The 22,760-nt window shown below is 36.3% G+C and overlaps 1 protein-coding gene across 2 annotated transcripts in view; it reads left to right on the top strand.

The window, feature by feature from the left end:
• Gulp1 (GULP PTB domain containing engulfment adaptor 1) overlaps positions 1-22,328 on the top strand; it is a 213,373-nt gene extending 191,045 nt beyond the window's left edge. The window contains exons 7-12 of one of the 2 annotated variants that reach the window (XM_057758575.1): positions 2,852-2,968; positions 3,221-3,244; positions 3,654-3,746; positions 11,135-11,273; positions 15,072-15,166; positions 20,492-22,328. In XM_057758575.1, the coding sequence (XP_057614558.1) occupies positions 2,852-2,968; positions 3,221-3,244; positions 3,654-3,746; positions 11,135-11,273; positions 15,072-15,166; positions 20,492-20,563 (540 nt within the window). In that variant the 3' untranslated portion in view covers positions 20,564-22,328. The remainder of the gene's footprint in view (positions 1-2,851; positions 2,969-3,220; positions 3,245-3,653; positions 3,747-11,134; positions 11,274-15,071; positions 15,167-20,491) is intronic. The other variant, XM_057758576.1, reaches the window with a different exon arrangement.
• The last annotated feature ends 432 nt before the right edge of the window (positions 22,329-22,760 follow it).

Raw genomic sequence — 22,760 nt, 5'->3', positions numbered from 1 at the left:
ACAGGACTCATGTCAAGAACCCTCAGTGACCTGCAGTATAAAGTCTATCAAGCTATAGAATGGGCAAAAATCACATTTCACTGACGAGGAGGGCATATTAGGAGAATTCAGTTGAAAAATCAAACTGAGACATTATCCCACAGCTCCCCGAAAGATTACAACAAAGCCTCCCAATGCTGCTGAGGATGTGGAAAAGGCATGACTCATGTGGAGCTGCTGGGAACACTAAATGCTAGAGCCACTCAGGGTAAACAGTTTGTGAGTCTGTTAAGAACTCACAAACTCTTGCATGAACGGCTTAGAAACTCACCACACAGAAATCAAAGCTTAAAATATTCACAGAAAACAAACCTGATAATATTTACAAAAAGACACACATATGTGTTTGTTTGCATGACTTCCTATTTACTAACAGTCCCAAACTACAATCACCCTAAAAAGTAGGTGAATAGTCTTTTATACATTTAAACCTCAGAACCCTATTTAGCAATGGAAAGAAGTGAGCTGTTAAAACATAAAGCATCCTGATGATTCTGCAGACAAGGAAAAAGGCCAGTCCCTGGACATAGTGTTCTGTGATTTTACGTCTTTAGTACTCCAACACAGGCAAAATCATAGACACAAAACTAATTGATGTTTCCTTGTGTTATGAGGAAGAGCTGAGAACAGATTGGGAAAGGAATGTCTTTACAGCAAAGTGAAGGATGGTTATGAAATTTTCTGTGCTTTGACAATATTATCTATATTCTAGCTGTGATTTGTGCTGTAGCTTTGAGATATAATACTATTAGGAAGAGCAGGACACAGTGTTGCCAGAACCTCTCTATGGAAATTCTTGCAATTTAAGGTAAATCTAAAAAATGTAACCAGTCTCCTTCTGTCCTGCTAGCAGGCTCCCAAATAATGTCATGGAGAGTTATTAATTGTGAAAGCTCAGACTTAGCATAGGCTTGTCCCACTAGCTCTTATAACTTAAACTGACTCATTTCTATTAATCTACATTTTACCATGTGACTTTTATCTTTTTCTTCATTCTGTATGTCAAACTTTTCCCATGTCTCATTGGCATATCACTGGCATAATTCACATGCCTAGATTCCTCTTCCTTTCTCTCCCTGAAAATCCCATCTATCCTCCCTGCCTAGCTATTGGCTGTTCAGGTTTTTACTACACCAGTCACAACAATACATCTTCAGAGCGCACAAATATGCCACAAGAAAAACAATCACAAGAAAAGTGGTGGCCTATTTCAAGCCAAACATTTCTCTTCCTTTAAATAAATAAATGCTACAGAGATTCACTGATGACCACAGACCTGCAAAGCCAAGCAGAGACAGAATGTGAGTGGCCGCACACACCTATTGTTACAGTACTTGGGAGGCAGAAGTAGTCAGATCTCTATGAGTTCAAAGCCAGTCTTGTTCACAAAGTGAATTACAGGCCTGCCAGGGCTCCACAGTATGACTCTACTTCAAAACATCAAACAAAACCCACACATTTTCTGTTTCTAATTTAGATGAAGGCCCTATTCTACAATACGACAGACTGCAGTTCCTTTTCCTGGTTAAAGGATACTATGCTATTAAAATTTTACATTTATACAATTTCCACTGATTCTTTGTAGAAAACTGGGGTATGGTCAAGACATATATGCATCATTAATATAGGAGGAGTCCTCTCTACCCAATATGTCTATAGTGGAAACATTTATAATGCTTTCTTATAGTTTTAATATAGTCATATTCTATGTTTTAATTTTTGAAACAGCCTTTAATGACATGACAGTGTCAATTAAATATCTAAATTTTAAGAAAATGTTTTAGGTAGCTTATAGTACCTAAAAAGTATTACAATGCTGACTTGTTTCAGGGGGATATTTTCAATACTTAAAGCTACCACCATTGTCCTATCATTAAAAACAGGCACATTGCTTTTATTATAACACTTATCTGTACATTAAATCATTTAGTGCCTTCTTAACTCCTGCTTAATTAAGTAAATAAATATTTCATGAGTTCTTTATGAAACTCTGGAGATTCAGGTGAAGAAGGAATGAGGTAGTGACTTGGGGTGTCTGCAGCTGTCTCTTTGTGATAGAATATATATCAGTTCCAATTCAGATGACAGCTGTCCTCTGTTATCATCATCTTTCTTCTTGATACAATATATACCAGATCCAATGCCAATGTCAGGTATACTTTGTTCTGTTATCACCATCTTACAAAAATGTGAGTTGTTAACATCACTGAAAATTAGAGGCTCTCATATAAAATTTCACATCATTGCCCTCATCGCCTGTGTTTAAGATCCGACCCTGATTGAAACTGCTCAGTTATGTGAGGAGCAATGAACCAGCTGGACCTAGCTGCTCTGTCTAGAGAGGTCTTCCCTGGAATTGTCCAGGGACTGCCCCTACCCCTGGTGACTTCATTCATGCTACCTGCCCAGAGTTTAAAACTCCTTCTCGTTGGAAAAAGAAAGCAGTAACAAGACAGCAGGGGAAACCACTCAATTTGATGCTTGCCTTTAACTGATACTAGGTATTTAAGGAAGCGAGAAAACAGCTGCAGAACATTCTTCAATTAAACAGAGAGGAGTCTGCAAAAGCAGCTCACAGGACTTTCTAAATCCAATTGCTGCTCTTTGGTGGCCTCCTTTCTCTTCACTTGATTTTACTCTTGAGGTTGAGGGACATCAGATCTTTATGTCAGCCCTGAATACTTTCAACTCATGTCTCTGAAGAGCTCCAGTTTTTTGTTGGTTGGTTGGTTGGTTTGGGGGTAGGGTAAATGACGCCTTGATTAATTGTTACTAATATGTAGATCTTCATTGTATGGCTTTTTTTTCAAAGGCTGAAGAAATAACATTAACAATTGGTCAAGCATTTGATCTGGCATACAGGAAATTTCTAGAATCTGGAGGGAAAGATGTGGAAACAAGAAAGCAGATTGCTGGGATGCAGAAGAGAGTGAGTAACCTAAGCTTCTGGCTTCACATTTGTCTGGTGTGTGTACAGGGAAATTTGTGTATGGTTGAACAAACCGAGAAGTCCTGCCATTTATTGTCCCTAACACGGCGGTAGCTGCTCTCAACATATTCCTATAACTCTTCATCCCGGGGCCTCTGCACAGTCTTTAACTGTTTTATATTGAATTCCCACAAGAACTTAGTGTTCTCATGTGATTTTGCTTCACTTCCTGATGCTTCTCATGGGGATCAGAGCAGCAGAGGCAGCAGATGCTGGGTAAGTGGATTCCCATGCAGCTCGGATTCCTTCGTAATTCAATTATGCCCCGTCTCCACACTCCCATGTTCACAGGCAGCTTTTCTGTCTTGTGGTTCTATACCCCAAGATGGGTATAACGTGCACCACTCAACAAGTAAACACAGAAATAAATATTGGGAACATAAAATTTTCACACACAGTATTTTTTTAATTTGTTATCATCCTAGTGACCTTGGATCTTCTGATATTTCCCGAACTGTGGCAACTAATGCTCCTTGTGCACCAAAGACTTTTGAATTTTATAAATATAAAATATAAATGAATTTTATAAATAAAATGTTCTTTTCTAATGTAACTGAGATAACAGCCAATATTTTCCAAGAAAAAAATAATCCTGAAAATTATTCAATGATCTTTTGATTTTTAGATCCAAGATTTAGAAACCGAAAATATGGAACTTAAAAATAAAGTTCAAGATTTAGAAAACCGGTTGAGAATAAGTCAAGTGTCATCTTCTCCAGTAAGTACATTGAAAGTGTAATTGTATGATGTCAAACACCTCCTGATCTTGAATCCTTCTTTGATTCAAATCATTTTTGTGATCAATAATAAAACTAACTAGACTGCTCAGCAGGGGGCCTTTCCACATTTAAATTTTGTAGATAGTTCAGAACATGGTTATTTTTCATGTTACTCTTTTTGTTATCCCTTGTTACCCAAAATGATTTCAACCACCCTTTGATCTTAAGGGTGAATATACTTTCTCCCTTTGTGGCAAGTCCTATCCTTCTTTCCTGTTGGTTATTGCTTCCTGAAGTTAGTCACAATATCCATGCAAGCTAGCCCCGTGGTGCTGAGCTTCACTTTAGGAAATAGACTGAGAACAAGACCGTGTACTGGGCGTGGTTGCTTCAGACACTGAAATGTGCAGGTTCGGTTCAGACATCTGATATGAAATTATTTGTGTCTGACCTGATCCATCTTTAAAACTTGTTTCCAATATCAAGCATGATACCATTATTAAGTGATTTTGGCCAAGGGGATTATTTTTGAGAGCGTGCAATTTAAAGCTATATTGTTTTCTTGCAATGATGTTGTTAATACTGAATATTTTCCTGTTCAATAATCTGTACTACTACTAATCTTTATAATGCATTTTATTCACACTGTTTAACTTAAAGCATGAGTGTGTGGAGTTGAACACAATTGAGACCAGTAAACTGTTGGAAAGATTTTGACAATTTATATATAAAGTACTTATATATAATTTTATAGAATAATATCATAATAGCTTATTAGTTCATCACCAGAAAGAAGGATGCTTCTATGAGAACTGGGCTTAGGGCTTCAAACTAGCATAACCTGGAAGTTGATTGTTTTTTTCAGTTTACTTGTTTTTCCATCCATGTACTGAGAGAGTTGGTCTATCCATTGCCCAGCATTGGAGACAGTCTGCTGCTCCAGCTGAACACAAAGAGTTGGCAGACTCCTGAGTGCAGACAATATGTGTAGTGGGCTTATTGGTCTTATCCCAATCCTTCTTACTCTTATTCTTCGCTTTATACAGCCCTTGAGGATTTTGTGTTGTTTTGTTTTGGCTTGCTTCCCTTTTCTCAAGATACAGAACAATGGCTTTGTCTTCTGCTTTGACCCAAAAATATGCAAAATGAAGCACACATCCATTTGAGACATGTTAAAATGCTTATTTTAAGTTTTGTTGTAAAACACAGTGTATGAGGGAGGGTGTTTTTCTAGTGATTCTTGAGTGGTTGTTTCTAGAACCTATCAGGCATGCTTTGGTTCAGTCTTTGGGTTCTCAAAATATAAAATAAGTGTGTCATTATTTTTGATGCAAACCCAAAGAATATTCACTGTTTCCTTTTTATGAGGACAGAAATTCGAGGCCATTTCATTGAAGGTGAAGATTTGGGAGGGTCAAATGAATTTGGAACTCATTCTTAGAACTGCTCCCTCCCTATCAGAGCACATCAACTTGTCTCAAGGCAGACACTGTCCTACACTAATGCTGGGTAACTGTGAAAAGATCAAGACAAGGGTGAAGTTGTAATTGAGCATGGGGGGTTTAAGTAAGACACAGTAAGAGCTTGGTTAAAGAAGACAAAGCTTCATTTAAGCAATACTCATGGGTTTAAGGGTCTTATTGAGCTCTGGAGCAGCGGTTCTCAGCCTGCCCAATGTTGCAACCCTTTGCTACAGTTTCTCATGTTTTGATGACCCCAACCCTAAAATTATTTCGCTGCTATTTCATGACTGTAATTTTGATACTGTTATGTAATGTAATGTGAATATCTGATATACATGAAATCTGATATGTGACCCTGTTTAAAGAGTAGTTCAACTACCAGAGGGGTCATGTCCCATGGCCTGAGAACCTGTGTTCTTGAGCATTCAATGATTATTATGACGGTAAGAAAAGAATGGGAGTATGATAAAGAACATATTAAAGGAGTGTCGATCCAAAAGTATTCTAGGTTTCTAAAATTTAGATGACGTTAAGTGATAATAATGCTAAAACTATGAATTACAACAAATCTATCATTATAGGCTTTTGTTACCCTCTTTTGTTCTTTATTTTCAGTACATTTTTAATATAGAATTGCATTTCTCTCCCTTTTCCCTCCCTCCTTCCTCCCCTTCCCAGGTACCCTCATCCCAACTCTTCCATGGATACTCAGACCAACCCATTTCCCTACTCTTTAAGTGAGAGCCTCTTTTTCTTTTATTATTATTGTTACGTAGATATGTGTTTATATATACATATATAAACATACATATATATGTTTTCACAAATATATAAAAACAAGCTACTAAGTCTGTTTTGTTCTTTGTGTGCAGATGGTTTCAGGGCTCTTCTTTTTTGATGAGATTATGAACAAATAAATGTCTTTGCTTCTCATTTTCTATTTTTCCCCGACAGCAGTGAAATAAACTGGCAAGGTACTAAGTTTAGCCATATTTACTTGACCACTGTTAAAATAATTTCCCACATTCCTAATAGTAAAATGTTAAAAATAGGTTTATATTACCTTCAATTTTTTTAATATGAAGACCTATTTTTAAAGATTTGGAATGGGTCAAACTATTGACTTGGAAAAATGGCAGATTATAATAATTAAAATACAAATGAAAGTGTAAGCATCTCTTATTTGGTGATTTGCCATTTGCTTTCAGGTTAACCCATTTCTGTTAAATTAGAAATAACTTCCATCTGTTCTTGTGAAGCTTGACTGTTACCTTCAGGGACACACTAGGAAAGAATATTTCACAGAGTTCCAAAAGCCTGCTCTATAGTTGAAATTCTGTATATGCTGTACATTTTACATTTGTGTGTGTGTGTGTGTGTGTGCGTGCGTGTAAATCAGGAATAAAATAGAGGGTGCTTACAAGATGGTTAGACCTAGTAGCAGTTTGGTTAAAGGAATAGAGGCGGTGGTCTATATTGTAGCTGAAGAAATAGTAGAATTGATTGGAAATCCCACATACATTCATAAAGATGAATTTCATGTGCATAATTAAATTGTCCTCATATACTTAAAGAGTTTTCAATGTGTTGGTGCTGAGTGCAGCATCCCCTTGAAACAGATGACCTCTGTATTGACCATCCCAACATTGAATGTTCACAGTCCTAAATCCCACTCAGTGGTCTAAGTCACGGGTTCCTTTTCTGACAAATGAAATAGGCCTTGATATTACCCATAATATGTATCTTCTTAATACATTGAGATTGTGGAAACCTTTGGTTGGTTTTAGAAATTGGTCCTCAGGCAAAAGTATCATTTAGATACACTGAGAAATTTCCGTTCCTTGATAAGAAACTTTGCTTTGTTCTGTGTTCTCGTGGTTTGGCAATCAACGAGAGACTGTTTTGCTGCCATTTGAGACCAATTGTCTAGAAGCAAGCTGATTTATGTTCATTATGTCTGCATGGCAGTGTCATATTTATATTATTTATATTTGAAAGGGGGGTTTATTCTGCCCTTCTGGCCTCATGAAAACACTTTCAGGAGATTGTCCCTTCGTAAAAATGTGGGTAAACCAAGTCACGTCAAACTTTTCCTCATGATTCCTATGTCTGAGTGCTTGCATTTTCCTTTACTAAGTAGAGAAGCTTTCAAACAATCAAGTTGTTCCCAAAAGTTAAATGAATAAAATTATAGTTTCCAGGAATACTGGACTGTCTATTGCTGGGTAAAGCAAATGTCTCCCTTTCAATTAACCGGTGTTAGATGAAATTCTACTTTTATATAATCTGCTGTGCAGCCACTGATTAGACTCGATAAGACAATTACAACTTAAAATGTGTATTGCGTTGTGGGTAAACAACGTGCTTTCTCAAATGCTCTTGAATTCAAGCTAGGCAAGAACCCATTATGAAAACTCTCAATTACGCAATAAGGCAAACGAGCGTCTCTAAACAGAGGCACGAAGTGTAAACATGAACATCAGTAAAGAACATTTGGTGCCCGCAGAAAATGATGAGTACTTCCCAGCTTCGGGATTGTTGGCTGCACCCAGATGATTCCAAGACAAAGCCTATGGAATGGGAAGCAAGCGTGTTTTCTGTCCAGTTCCCCCAGGCAGTCCCTGCGCACAGCACTGGGCTTTTGTCTCGGGTTTCTTTTCAGGGTTTGTGGCTAGGTTAGTCACAACCATTTAACTTAAATATTTTTGAAATGAAATATAAGATAATAGGTCTCGTAATTAAGAAATTATAAACCCACTTTAGATCTGGGGGCCTGAAATAGTATTTTCCTGGTGGTATAAGTTTCAAATTAGAGGGTTTGTTATTTTTAAGGATTGTTAAAAATGTACCTGGAGTAATTACCAAGTGCCGAGACGGGAGAAATTAGTCTTCCCCATGTCCCTGAGAACATAGACAAAGAAATATCATTAAATGGAATCGGTAGGTTGTACCTATGTATTAATCCATTTATATACATATGGAACAGTAACAATTAAAGAAAAAAAGGCCATGGGTTTGGGAGGGAGTGAGGGAACTATATGGAATATATATGGGAGAAATTGGGGAGAGGAGAGGAAGAGAGTAAGTGGTATTACTATATTCCAATTTTTAAAATACAAATTAAGAAGAAGTGCAGGAAAGATGAATTTTACAATGAGTCAACATCTGGACACTGGTAAGAAAAGGGCTGTCCACCCACCATGCCACCACCGCAGAACTGGGGCAGTTTTGAGTTGAGTCATGCGTTCTCCTTCCCAGCTGGCCATATGCTCATGGGCTCTGCATTCAAGCCTTGATACAAAAGCCCCTCTCTGACACTCTTGGTCAAGGCATCTCTTTAATGTTGCTGCCAGATTTCTTCATGCGAGGGTCTTTGCCACACTTCTCCCCTCTCCGATTCTGTATTCAGCACTTCTCTGTCTCTTACAAAAAGCAAAAATAAAGGAAAACCGAAAGTTTAACCTTGGTGAGTCTTTTGTTCCAGTTCCCTCAGCAATAACCTAGTACATCATGCCTTACCTCTACCCTTTCAGTGGCTCTTATGGGGGAAAATGCAATGGCGTGTTGATGTGGTAGGGTTCCCTCTTTCTAGCCTCTTGCCTAGAGTATCAGAGTAAATGAATAAAGGCTCAACTGTAGCTTTGATGTCAGATTGTTGAGTTAATTAGCATCTGTAGAATCTGACACCTGGAGAGAGCTCAGCTCTTGACAGGAAGTGTCCATGACAGAAGAGTGACTCCCAAAGTCTTGATACTCAGACCCTGTTTACTATGCTACTTGCCTGCTATATGACTTCCAGTTTCTATGAGGTCCTTGTCAACTTCCTTTCCATCTCTAGAATGTCTTACTATGGGGAACTCCTTACTTTAAGGATGGGCAGAGAGCTGGAGTCACTGTTTTAGATTTTAGCTTTGCTCCTGAGCTTACAGAGTTTTATATCTTACAACCTATGGGCATTACCTCTGTGAAATTGCATACATTGCTATAGTCATACTTACAAAATCTGGAAGATTACTAAAATGCATACTAACACTAGAAAATTCTCCGGTCACTACTTATTCACCAGAATGTCTTCCATGACCATGACTGTTCATGTTAGTGAACAGCCCCATCACTGAGACCCTAAAACACATCACAGGCTTTCTCAGTTTCTTCTCTACTGTCTTCCACTGAAGTCCTGGTGATTCCAATATCCTGTTTAAAACTATGAATATATGAAAATATTTCAATTAAAAATGAACAGTGAGAACTCATACAGATATTCATCTTCAGCGGGGTTTTGAAATTTCCACAAAACTCTTTTCCAAACCATCTTCATTCATGCTATTCACTCTCTCCGAGCCTCCTTGCTCCTCCTTGGCATGTTTCTTGTTCTTTTTTCCTCTTCGGCTGCCACACAGAGTGTCTGGTCATGTGCCACATGCATTCCTGAGACACCCATCCTGTTTCTGGAGCACTAGCAATGATCCATCTCTGTCTAAGCATGTCTTCCATTTCTGTCTCTCCTGTCAACTTGTCTGGTTCCAGACTGTTGGTGGGAAATCTAATACCACTGTCTACTCAGGCCAGTCAGTGAGAACAGCAGTCTAAGACCTTGTGTGACTTACTAAGCAGAAAACTTGCTATCCATTCCCTAGTTAAAAAGAATTCTTGTAGAACATGTCCTTATGAAGTGCTAAAAGAAGGTGTGTCTTGAATTGTTGGGATGGGACCTGGGGCCTTTATAGGATTTTTATTTTCTTAAGTTTATGCTGAGCAGAGTTTGAAGCAGAGAGCCCTCGGAGTTTAGAAGCTGAGTAGATGTGGAGGATCAGTACAGAGAAGCAATATTACTGCTTTCTAGTGTCAGGTAAGAGTTAACATTTTTATGCCCCAAGGAGAGCTATGGATGTGAGGGAAGACAGAAGAGGATTAGGAGAGCAAGATTCCCAAATGTAGAAGGCGTGAGGAGTATAATGGAAAATTTTGAAGAAGGGCAAATAGTGGTATTTTTATGCAGAAAAATGTATTAACACGCATTTTAGATGAACAACTAACCCATTTCTCTCAACATGCAACCAGTGTCCTTTGATTTTTATTCTGAACTATACTGTCAACATGAGCCATGGCAATCTTTCCTCAGTCTAATAGGAAGAGTAAAAAGTTCTATTTCTCTCTGAAAAATTCATCCTTTAATCAGATATGACAGTCTCCTTAGAAGATTATACTACATTTTACTTAGTTTGGCACATTGGTAATTCTCCCATTTTACATTATTTTTGACTGCATTTTCAGATGATGTTAATATTCAATTTTTTTTATATTTTCCCAGTCCTGGACTGTATTGTATAATTTAAGAAATTGAGTATTACATTGTTGGTTATTATTTTACAAGGTTACTGTTTTGTGTTGAAAACATGAAATTATTCAGGAATAAAATTACTGCAATAAATATCAATTACTTGCTCCTGTACTTGCAAATTAATGTACTCCACCTTTCAGAAAACAAAAATGTCAGTTGAGTTTTAACATTTACAACTAAGAAAGTCTCTTATGGTGACTGTTTCTGTTCAAAACTTCATGCAAAGTCAATTTCAAAACTTTCATTTCTATTCAAATAGTTTCTAAGGTATTTGCTATTTTCTGACAGAGTTGACAATGGTTTGTAAGTATACAAAAGCCCAACACACCTCGCCCATCAATCTTGAACAGGGTCCACACTACTGTTGCTATTGACATTGAGAAGAAGTTTTTGTTGTTTTCTAAGTGAGCATTTGGTGTATTAGTCTGAACCACTAGAAACTATAGTTAACCACTTTCCTTTACACAATGGTGGGTTATCTGACTCCACTCAGGACTGTGCTTGTGTGGATTACATATATGACATTCTCAGTACAGTATTAAGCATGCATGGGCCAGCACACTGATTCCTATCTTCATTGCAGGCCGGCAGTGTCACCGTGAAATCTCCTTCCACTGACATCTTCGATATGGTTCCCTTTTCCCCAATATCACACCAGTCTCCCACGCCTACTCGCAATGGCACACAGCTCCCACCAGTACCTAGCAGATCTGCTGAAATCCGTAAGCTCTCTAAAAATAGTCATATTCTTGCTATTTGGGTGTGTTTTCCCTCTTCCGCATTTTGTGAAAATAACGTAACAAGCCAACAGCTTTAATTATTGAAGGATTATGCTTTTATATGGGTTTCAAATTTGATTGATTCTATTTAACTTTATAATCGATAAAAATTCTAAATACATCTCCATTTCCAAGTTGAATCTTATATGGACAATAAGATTTTGATATAAGGCTATTTGAATCATAAAAAGTTCAACTGTGCATTTCTGTTTAATTAATATCTTAACTGTTCAAAATAAGTAGGAGTCATCATGTACTCATTTGTAATATGCTTACTAGAGTAGCTTAGATATACAAGGCATTCATGTATCCTTAGTGGAAGAATATTAAAGAGTGTATATGTATACTGTTATTTAAGGGGATTGTCTTTGATATATTAAATATTCAAAAACATTTTTCTGATGTATATTCTATATATCTGTAAACAACATTGAAGTCTCTCTTTGGTACATCAGAAAGCAACCAGTAGGCATTCATTGTCCTGGCATATCTGATCTATGCCCTGATTCTGAAGGAGTTATTCCAATAGCCAAGGATCATTTATTCAAAGCACATGTATATTGGAAAAAAATCGGTGTCATATTCCACCTTATTATGTATGCACTAAGACCTTTCTTTTTAAATTTTATTTATTTATTTTTTTGGACTTTCGAGACAGAGTTTCTCCGTAGCTTTTTTGGTTCCTGTCCTGGAACTAGCTCTTGTAGACCAGGCTGGCCTCGAACTCACAGAGATCCGCCTGCCTCTGCCTCCCAAGTGCTGGGATTAAAGGCGTGCACCACCACTGCCCGGCATTTATTTAATTTTTGAAACTCTCTTTTCTCTTTTTACAAACCTATCCTACTCCCTCCCCTCCTCCCACTCCCCCACCTTCCCCCCACCCCACTCTCCATCCACTCTGCAGAGAGGGTAAGACTTCCAATGGGGAGGTAAAAATACCTGACACATCAATTTGAGGTGGGACCAAGTCCCTGCCCTTTATATTCAGGCTGAGCAAGGTATCTCCAAAACGAATGGACTCCAAAAAGTCGGTTCATGCACTAGGGATAATTGTGGTTTCACTACCAGAGGACACAAAAACTACCCAACCACACATCTGTCACCTATATTCAGAGGGCCTAGTCTTGTCCTATTCAGGCTGCCTCGCTGTCAGTCCAGAGTCAGAGAGTTCCCACTAGCTCAAGTCAGCTGTTTCTATGGAGATTCCCATCATGGTTTTGACCCCTATGCTCATATTATCGCTCTCCTGGACGGGTCTCCAGAAGCTCAGCCAGTGCTTAGCTGTAGCTTTCTGCATTTGCTTCCATCAGTTGTTGGATGAAGGTTCTACGATGACACTTAAGGTAGTCACAAATCTGATTATAAGCGAAGTCCAGTTCAGATGCCTTCCAACTATTGCTTAGAGTCTTAGCTGGGGTCATCTTTGTGGATTCTTGGGAATTTCTCCAGTGTCAGCTTTCACACTAGCTTTGAGAACAAGCTACAGGGCATTTGACTGACTGCTCCTTCTTTCTCCCTGCATTAAGTTTAGTTTTTCTGCCAACCTATATTCTGCCCTGCCATAGGCCAACTCAGCTTCTTTATTAACCAATGACAATAAAACAAATTCATAGTATAAAGACGGAGAACCCCACATCAAAGATCAAATGTCCTGTTAAGCTTCCATACTTCCCTAACTACTACGGGATCATCACGGAGAAGCACAAAGCAAAACGGTGCTTCACTGCCCGAGAGAGCGCATCAGTCTCTCAGGAACTGGAAGGCACATTGTGCCCCAGGAGCAATGGACTCTAACCTGAAAAACATATGATGCATGTCTCTCAAGGCAACTAGGCCACACAACTTCATGGTTCCCTACAGTTTTTTTTTTTTTTTTAATCAAGATAGGGTCTCACTGTATAGCTCTGACTGTCCTATCTAAACCAAGCTTGTCTCAAATTCACAGATACCTACCCACCTGTTTCTGCCTCCAAAGCACTGAGGTTAAAGATGTGAACCACTATGTCCTGCTATTTTGTTTTGTTTGTTTTTTATTTACGTTTTTGAGATTTTCATACATGAATTTAGTATTTACATCATTTACACCTAACTCTCTCCTCATTCCCTTTAAATTCATGGATTTCTTATTTATTGTTATACTCACACACACACACACACACGTGTGTGTGTGTGAGAGAGAGAGTGAATACATCCTGTTGTGTATATTTAATATTACATATATATATATATATATATATGTTGACCTTGGCATTGGATAACCTATCATAAAATCGCTTTTGATACTGCATTCATTCCTATCAATTTTTAAAATAAAAAAATGTTTCTTTCATCTGAGAACCCTTGTTAAAAATTTGGTTTCGTGTTGTCTATGAAAATTTTGTCATTTTATGCTGCTCAAGACAAAGTGACTTAAAGTTTTTCTTGGTGAAAGTAAGATCCAAGTTTGTAAACTACAAATAAACTGTTAACTTACAAATTCCACACAATGCTTTCCCACTGTGTTGTGAGGCAGCAACAAATAGAATTAGAGAACTCTCATATGGCTCCTACAGGTTTTCTATCTCCTTTTGCAAAATGGTTCCTAAATTTATGGGATGAAGGATTTAAAAGTCCCCTTTGTGACTAAGTTCTCCATTGACATGTATTCCCTGCACTTTGATCAGTTGTGAGTTTCTACACTAACCACTATATATTGTACAAAGAAACATCTTTGATGATGTCTGAGAGCTACACTAATCTACAGACATATAGATATAAGTTTAGAAAGCAGTTTAATATGAAGTCCATCTAGTAGGATGATAATAGTAGGTCCAACCTGAGACCTATGACCTCTTCAATCATGGGTTCTCCCAATAGCCTAGCCTAAATGGTACCCATGGTACTGTGAAAGCTGGCCAAAGTGAATAAAGTTTCCTGATTAGTGCCAACATGATTGCTCCATATCCTGTGACCCAAGTATGCAGTGTCTTCAGCAATAAAGTCTGGCAATTAAGTTCTAATTGGCAACCAGGAACTATAACCATGGCTTGTATTGTTTGTGGGAACTACTAGACACCCCTAATCAACCTCTAGAGTAGATACCCACATTTGATATTGGGTTTTCTATTTGTCAACCTATGGCTTCTAGGAAGAGCATTATTCTCTGTGTTGCAGAGTTGCAATTAAATTCTTTTACATGAACACAGAAACACACACATTAAGCTTATTAAATATTAAGTTTCTATATTGATTTTTTTGCATCATTAGTGTTCGTTAAATCTTCTCCAACCCTCTTCTCTGCCCTACTCTTCCTCCCCTTTTCTTACCTAACCTTTCTTCTGCATTTCCCCCTTTTATCACCTACGTTCTACTATTCTCTTCCCTTAAGATCTTCCTTCACTTTCCCCACCAGTAATCCCATTCTAGTTTCCTAAATATTCCAAGTTAAACATACAGTTATGAATATTTGACACTAATATTCACATACGGATGAGAACTTGCAACACTTGCCTAAGGCAATGCCATCCTGAATATAACTGATCCCATCTTGCCATAGAATTTGTAATATCATACAATATATTTTTTGCTTACTTAGATCAAGAATGCCCATTACATATTATAAGAATCAAGAGATCATTTAATCGTGTACGTACTTATAATACTATAATAATTAAATTTATACTTTTAAATTATAGTCCTGGTTTTGCTGTGTCTCAACCAATGTTTGATCATCTCACTTACAAAGTGTTTTCTTCCTTATAGAACGGGACCTTTTTGGAGCTGAACCTTTTGACCCATTTAACTGTGGAGCAGGGGACTTCCCTCCAGATATTCAGTCCAAATTAGATGAGATGCAGGTGACTATTTTAACAGATTGGACAAAAATACTGTTTATTTCTTTTTAATCTGGAGCAAAGAAAATGTTGGTACCAAAACTATATCCCTTGTTGTTGCTTTAAAGACTTATTTAAAGCAGTTAGACTAAAAATCATTACACTTACTCCTAAAAGCTGTTACACATGTTGAGACTGTGCCTTTCTTTCTATTTATGAATGATTCAATATGCAAGGGAAGAAATTGCTTATTTTTTAATACAAAAATGACAGGATTATACATTTTTAAGTCAAGAACTTAAAAGGCCATTGAAATGAAATTGTAAGATTTTGTTTCAGCCCTAATAGTTTCAAATTTCAAAGTTGCAAAGGGGTTGGATGAAGGAAAATCTTTGAAAAGAAGCATTGTAACGGAGGCCCATGACTCCTGGACTACTAAGAAGACAAACACCATTGGCAACTTCTTTAGGAATAGAGTCAAATTGATTATTTTTCTCTTCTTTTTCTAAATGTTTCTATAAGCTGTAAGAAATTAGTTTCTAAAACTTCATACATTGGGCGGTGATAGAAAAAAAAACAGTCATCTTTATATTAGAATGAAGACTTCTCTTGATATTTTCCCCTTACATTTGGATGAAATAATTATGTACAGGTGTCATAATTAAGAGAATCCAAGCATCAGTTCCTTGGAGCTGACTGAGATTAGAAGGCTGGGACATTAATGTGAGGAGGTAGAACTGTTTTTGCGTGTTGTCCTGATGTACCCCCCGGCTCCTTGTGCTTTACCACCCCCAAATCAGAGTCTAGATGGCTCTAAAACTGGCAAACACATGCCTTGCCCTGAGGCAATAATATAAACATCCTTCCATTTAGATAAATGGCATGCTGCCTGCCTTATTTTTCTAATTGATTTATACACATCTTTTTGTTCTAGATTTAATAATATGCCTGCATTTAAAAGGTTGAATTATTGAAAGCATGCCTTGATGTTTCCAAAGAATATATTAAAATTTCCAAAATGCAATCACTTATAATTCTCTTTTCCATAAAAAAATATTTCGGAGCCTTAAAATTTACTAAATCATATCTTTTTTAAAAAAAAAAAACTCTGAAAAAATTATTAGTGACCGAGTCATATAATTTTTATTTAATTAGGAAACATCTTAACATCAGCAAAGTTTACATTAAGGAGCTTCATCAAATAATATGTATATAACATTTTGAGGTGAAACAAAGATCGCTATGAAACTTCTGTTGATCTCAACGTGCATTGTTGCATTGTGTCTGATGATAGTGAATTCTCACCTTTATATCTCAATTACTTTGAAAATTTCACTTAAATGTGGCTGGCTAATGAGACCTAGCGCTGTGTCTTCTCTGGAATTAATTACTTTCCTTTGTTGCCATCTGTGCTATTTTGAGCTGTCTGGGACACTGCAGAACACAAGTCTGTGAACGGGCAGAAATGACTCTTCTCAGGGTGATGCAGATCATGAAGACTTTCCTGCAGACCTTTTGTTCTTAGTACTAAACTTACAACCTCAGTAGGTTTTAAAAGATAAGCTTTCGGACGTTTGTAGCAACCCAGTTTGAGAAAATACAGACGTGTCTTAGCAATGTGGTCATCAGGTAATATTAATCTGGAATGTGATGCTTTGCATTTTGATGTTTCTAACGTTTTCTTGATGTCTTTTTTATTCTCCTGCTTTCGTGGTGGGTAGCGCCAGAGATGGTTGGTATCTCATTTTCATCATTCAAAGAAATAACAATCTTTCTAAGAGTTAAAAATTTTGTATTTACACATTTTGCTTAATGTCTATTCAAACAAGTTTAATATGGATGTGTTAAAAGAGGTTTTATAACTCAGATCTTCAGGTTAATTTTTCAGTGACCGTCAACATTTCATTGTTCACCTCATTATATGTTTCTGTTAGTTCACGACTTACTTGCTAGGCCACTTTAACTATGCTTAGTAAAATCCTTCTTTCATTTAGATTTTACAAGGAATTTGTTATTAATTTAGCTATCCTAATTAATCCAATATACACATATAGTTGCTGTATCTTCACATGCTATATAAAAGGCTGATATAGTATGTTAGGCTATGAACGCTATAGGATGTTAATGATAAGCCTCCTAGCTAACTACTTGGGTTTTTTTTTTCTTCTTTTTTTTACAGAGGATTAAAACTAAATTATTCCTAAGAGTTACAGTACAAACTTTGAAACTCTAGGGATACTTTGAGCATGTAAGATTTAAAGCGTAAATGTTAAACCACATGTCATTTCAGATAGTTGGGCAATTTAATATATATTTGAAATGAGTTATGTAGCTGTTTGATCTGGCATAATTTAAACCTCACGACATGTATCTCTGTTAGGCAAAGGAATAGGGTAGTATTAATGACCAGAAACATATTCCATGAATTATAATAATGAATTACAGAGTTGAAGGGAGAATTCAGTTGGTAAAATGCTAGCCATGCAGATGTGAGAATCTTAGTCTCAGAACCCATAAAGAGGCGGGGTAATCTCATCACTGGGGAAGCAAAGCCAGGTGGTTTCTTGGGGATTATTGGCCGTCATAGCCTAATTAGGAGGTTCAAAGTCAGTGAAAGACCCTGTTTCAAAGGACATGGAAGACATTCCTGGAAAACAATACCTAAGCTTGATCTTTGGCTGTGTATAAATGTACATGTATGTATATGGGCACACACAGTTATACACATACATCTGTGCAAACACACACACATGAACACATGCATGTGGCAACGTAATATGTTTAAGAACAGTGGCAAGTCTATAAATAAAAGAGTTATATATAAATATCAAGTCGACGGTTTAAAAACTGGGGACCCTATGTATAAATGAAATATAAGCAGTCCTTCCATGAAAATATCTCAAGGAGGTTGGTGGCATTCCTGGGAAATGATGCCCAAATGGTCTCTAGATTTCATATGCATCAACGTACATGTGCATGCAAACCATTGAATACACATGCACTGACATGTATGTATGTAATTGCAGAAACAAATGAATGACTGGGAGACTAACCACTCATAATATGAATAATAAACCCTCACTCACAAAAAGGCCACAGTTGGCTAACCCACCTGTGAATGTGTTCTGTGTAATCAAAGCAAACATTCTATAATTTAAAAAGTCTGTGTCATTTTAACAGGAAATTCAATTTTTTAAAGAAACAGTATTGAGTGAAAGTATTGAGAAACAAGCAGTCTAATGCTTATTAGACCAAGATTAGTTTATAACAGAATCTCTTTGGGGAGTAATTTGATACTACTGTATACACTTATATTTTCTGTTATTTAAAACAGGAACAAATAATTATAAATATGTTGAATTTTATGCATGAAATTATGCGCTTGGCCTTATTCATGATTGTAAGGTCATGGAAATGAATTGATACTATAAAGACTAATAGTGTGTCATGGTCAGAATAAATTAGTTTTTTGAGAAATAAAATGTAGGAAGTTAGTTCACTTGACAACAGCAGAATAGAAAATTATAGGTAACATACTCTGTGAAGGAAATTTTCTGCTCTCATGAAACTTGAGTGCTCTGTAAGAACAGATAATGAAGCACTCACCTCAGTGTCTGAATACTTACTCAGAGTTCTCTTTCTACTAAATACTGCTCTCTGTTTCACAGAGGAAAATACAGTTCAGCAAAAGGTTTCATATGAAAATATGACCAATGTTTTAATTATAGAGTAATTATTTGTGATGTTAGCTAGTAATAATTATTTTAAATAAGTAAGCCTCGTTTTTAATCAGAGGCTTAAAGATTTACGAGGAATATTCAAAATTCATTACACCGCGAAACAAAAATGAAACTGTTGTAGGGCAGTCTTTAAGTGTCCAGGGAGGTTTGGATCGGGGTAAAGGAAGCCATGAGCCTACAAGACCTACCAGCTGATGGTTAGATTAGTCTAAGTGGTTCACCGTGGTGTCACTACCACAAGTGGTGCACAATCATGAGGGAGTGATGTGCATTTCCCTTTTTTGTTTTGACTTTCTACTTTTCCGGTACTGATAGCTCTGATAACTTCCTTTTTCGGCAACAGGAAATAATAACTGGTGAACTTTTATAATGAATTGATAAAAATTGAAAGTATTGTGTGCTATCAAATTGTCCCTCTATCATATCATATCAACTACTTATCTGTTATCTATATGTAATCTATCATCAATTTATCATCATCCATTATTCAAAATGTACTAGAAGATGACAGTGTATAGGTCTTCAGATAGCAACCAAACATTTGAAAAAAAGACCAGCGAGTAATATTTTCAGTACTCACTTTTAAAAGCATTTAATTTATGCCGGGCGGTGGTGGCGCACGCCTTTAATCCCAGCACTTGGGAGGCAGAGGCAGGTGGATCTCTGTGAGTTCGAGACCAGCCTGGTCTACAAGAGCTAGTTCCAGGACAGGCTCCAAAGCCACAGAGAAACCCTGTCTCGAAAAACCAAAAAAAAAAAAAAAAAAAAAAAAAAAAAAAGCATTTAATTTATATTGACAAATATACATACACATAGCCAATAGTTCTTATTTTGATACAGGCTTTTTAAAAAAGAGGCCATGAATTTGAATGAGAGCAAGGAGGGAGATATGAGAGGTATTCGAGGAAGAAAAGGGAAGGGAGAAATGATGTAATTGTGTTATAATTTCAAAATAATTTCCAAGCAGAACTGATGGGCAGCTTTCAGATGGTGTGGTTGTCTATGGTACCACATTCTGTTTGGATCACAACACTGTCCTTCCCAAAGTGTTTTACCCAGCCTGTGGACTGTGGTAGCCAGATAGAAAATGTCAACAGTGTCAAGCAGCTTTGAGCCCTTCCCAGAAGAGGGGCTTGACAAACAGCTCAGCAGTGAAGAACATGGACTCTTCTGGAATGTCCTCACAACTATCAACTCGGGTTCCAGGGATGCAGTGCCCTCTTCTAGTTTTGTGGTACACATGCGCGCATGCACACACATAACACTTTTTTAAAAAACTAGTAAAGAACTTAGAGTAAAATGGAATATTGAAAAGGTCTGATGCAAAAGAAATGGATAAATCGTAGAACTACTTCATGTCTTACATTGGTATTTTCTTCTGTTTCTCATACACATTCAGTATATATACTTAAGACAGCAAAATGTCACTAAATATAAAAGAACTCATAGTTATTTACATCTCTGTGAAAATTTGATAAACCAAAATTTGCATTTATTTAGACATAGGAAGTTAATTTCTGTTCATAGTCTCTTTTGCTTGGTGATACAATTTTTATTTTGCCATTACTGTTTTTACTAACAATTTTAACAATTTTATTCTGCTTTACAGGAGGGGTTCAAAATGGGATTAACTCTTGAAGGAACGGTATTTTGTCTCGACCCGTTAGACAGCAGGTGCTGACGTCAAGAATGAATGATCCTGACTTATGCTTAGTTTGTTTATATACATATATATCATTCATTATTTCAAGACAGTTATTATATCTGTGCCAATATATTTTTGAATATCTGAATGTTTTTAAATCTATTAAAGTAAAAGCTTTCTCATTCACTGTTGATTTATCTTTTATTTTAAGTATAACTTAGTGTAATGTATATTGGATTTTTATGTTCCCTTCTGTGGTATGGGTGAATCTGTAATTGAGAGAGAAGTTTACTGAGTATCTGCCTTGTCTGTGTTCTAATAATCATCACCTTGAAATTTATGCTCATTCTCAAAGGCATTAGTTCATTATCCTAGTCCCCAAGCCTACCTTGATATCTTTCAAATTCCTGAAGCAGGAGACCAGTATTGAGCTACACATGTTCTATTTTGATGCCAATAAACAGGCCACTAGTGATTAGATGGATGTCATTTTGTATTTAAAATGTTCATCTCATTATGAAACTCAAAAAGTTTAGTTATTATGCTGCAAGTTTACCAAATTCTAAAATAAGAATATAAGTTCTAATAGTATTATATAAAATATATTTAGAATATTAATAATTATTATATAATAACACCAGTCATTTAAGTTATATTCTAAAAATGTTTACTTTGTCTCAAAAGTAACAATTGTGGAAAAAAGTGCTTCCCTGAAAAAACAAAAAATTTTTTTTCTGGTGTGTTGTCATATTAGTATAACATTGGGCCATCATCTGCTCTGGTATTTTAAGAAATGAAGTTTTTGCTTTCTACAGATGCAATGCCTGTTGTCTCTTTTATTTTGCCTGTGATGTGGTATTTCTCTTACCGACCTTATGTCTCTATGCCACATTAGTTTGATACTTTAACTTTTCTGAGAGGTATTCTATTTAATTTTAAGAATATTTAACAAATTTAGTTTTTGCTCTGTTAAAGTCAGAACCGGTTTCTCACAAAGCTTTCTCATCAGCTTCATCTCCAATATGAGCAATAAAATTCTGTAGTGTTAATGCTGATACGCTGATGAACCCTGACCTTTGAAAACATATGTTTCCAATATATTTGCCTAAGGTGTAAAATACTAACAGTGATAGTGCAGAAAAAAAAATACGGTCAAATTTCTAATTTGGTTTGTCACAATATAAGAAAATAAAGTAATGAAAATAAGGGCTTGGTTGTAGGAAATTTATCAAAACTAAGTAGATTTCTACTCATGGAGTTTTATGCAGGTATTAAAGGTACCTTTTCATTAGGAACAGAAATCAAATATGCTTATGCAATACTATATTTGTACCACCATGCTCTACGGTATAGACGAGCCTTTCTATTTATGTTCTCTTAAACCTGACAAGTCAAACCTGAATTAGCGGGCAGTATGCATTTCATCAAGAAGTTTTTGCTGTTCTATTTGTCAGATAGTATTTTGGAATTTGTATAATGAGGATATTTAGAAGCCATATAAATGGCTTTTTTTTAAACAGATAGAGTTTGTATTTTTATTGTTCTTTAAAAAGCTTTATGTACTAGGTATATATTTAGCAAACATTTAATATCAATTGTAACACAATAGAATACTAAGATGATATTTGCACATTTAAGATATGTTACTTATCAGTTTTTAATGGTGATCTGTTCTGCTAATGGCATGATCAAGTAGTACATAATTGGTCATTAATATGAACATTTACTTCACCAGTGAATTTTTATGAAGACATGATTGGAAATTGTATTTCTATGTAAACTCAATGATATGTTTGATTTTGCTGAGAATAAAAGATTTTAAATAAATCAAACTGTATGATATATTCATTTAATAATCTAAAAGTACATCCTAAAGCTACATATTTAATTTTTGTATTTAGTAGTTGGAACTGGGGAGAGAAAGAGAGAGAGAGAGAGAGAGAGAGAGAGAGAGAGAGAGATTAACTTTTGACCTATTTTTCTCAGCCCACACATGTTTCAGTTTTATGAATAAATCTCACTCAGTTGTGCAAACATGGACTTGCTGATGATGGCAAAGGCCATGATTTGGTTCCTTTTACCAGAAGCATCTGATGCAATAACTGTATTACATAAATATTGCTTTTCAAAGCCAATTGTTCCTTTAGAGTGTCTTGGCTGACCATCTTCTAAGTGGACCTGATAACAGGACTTTTGAACTATACTGTCAAGAATAATTTGTTGCTCTTCCAAA

Source organism: Chionomys nivalis, chromosome 26, assembly GCF_950005125.1.
Source record: "Chionomys nivalis chromosome 26, mChiNiv1.1, whole genome shotgun sequence".
Lineage (NCBI taxonomy): Eukaryota > Metazoa > Chordata > Mammalia > Rodentia > Cricetidae > Chionomys > Chionomys nivalis.
This window is presented reverse-complemented; position numbering and strand designations above follow the sequence as displayed.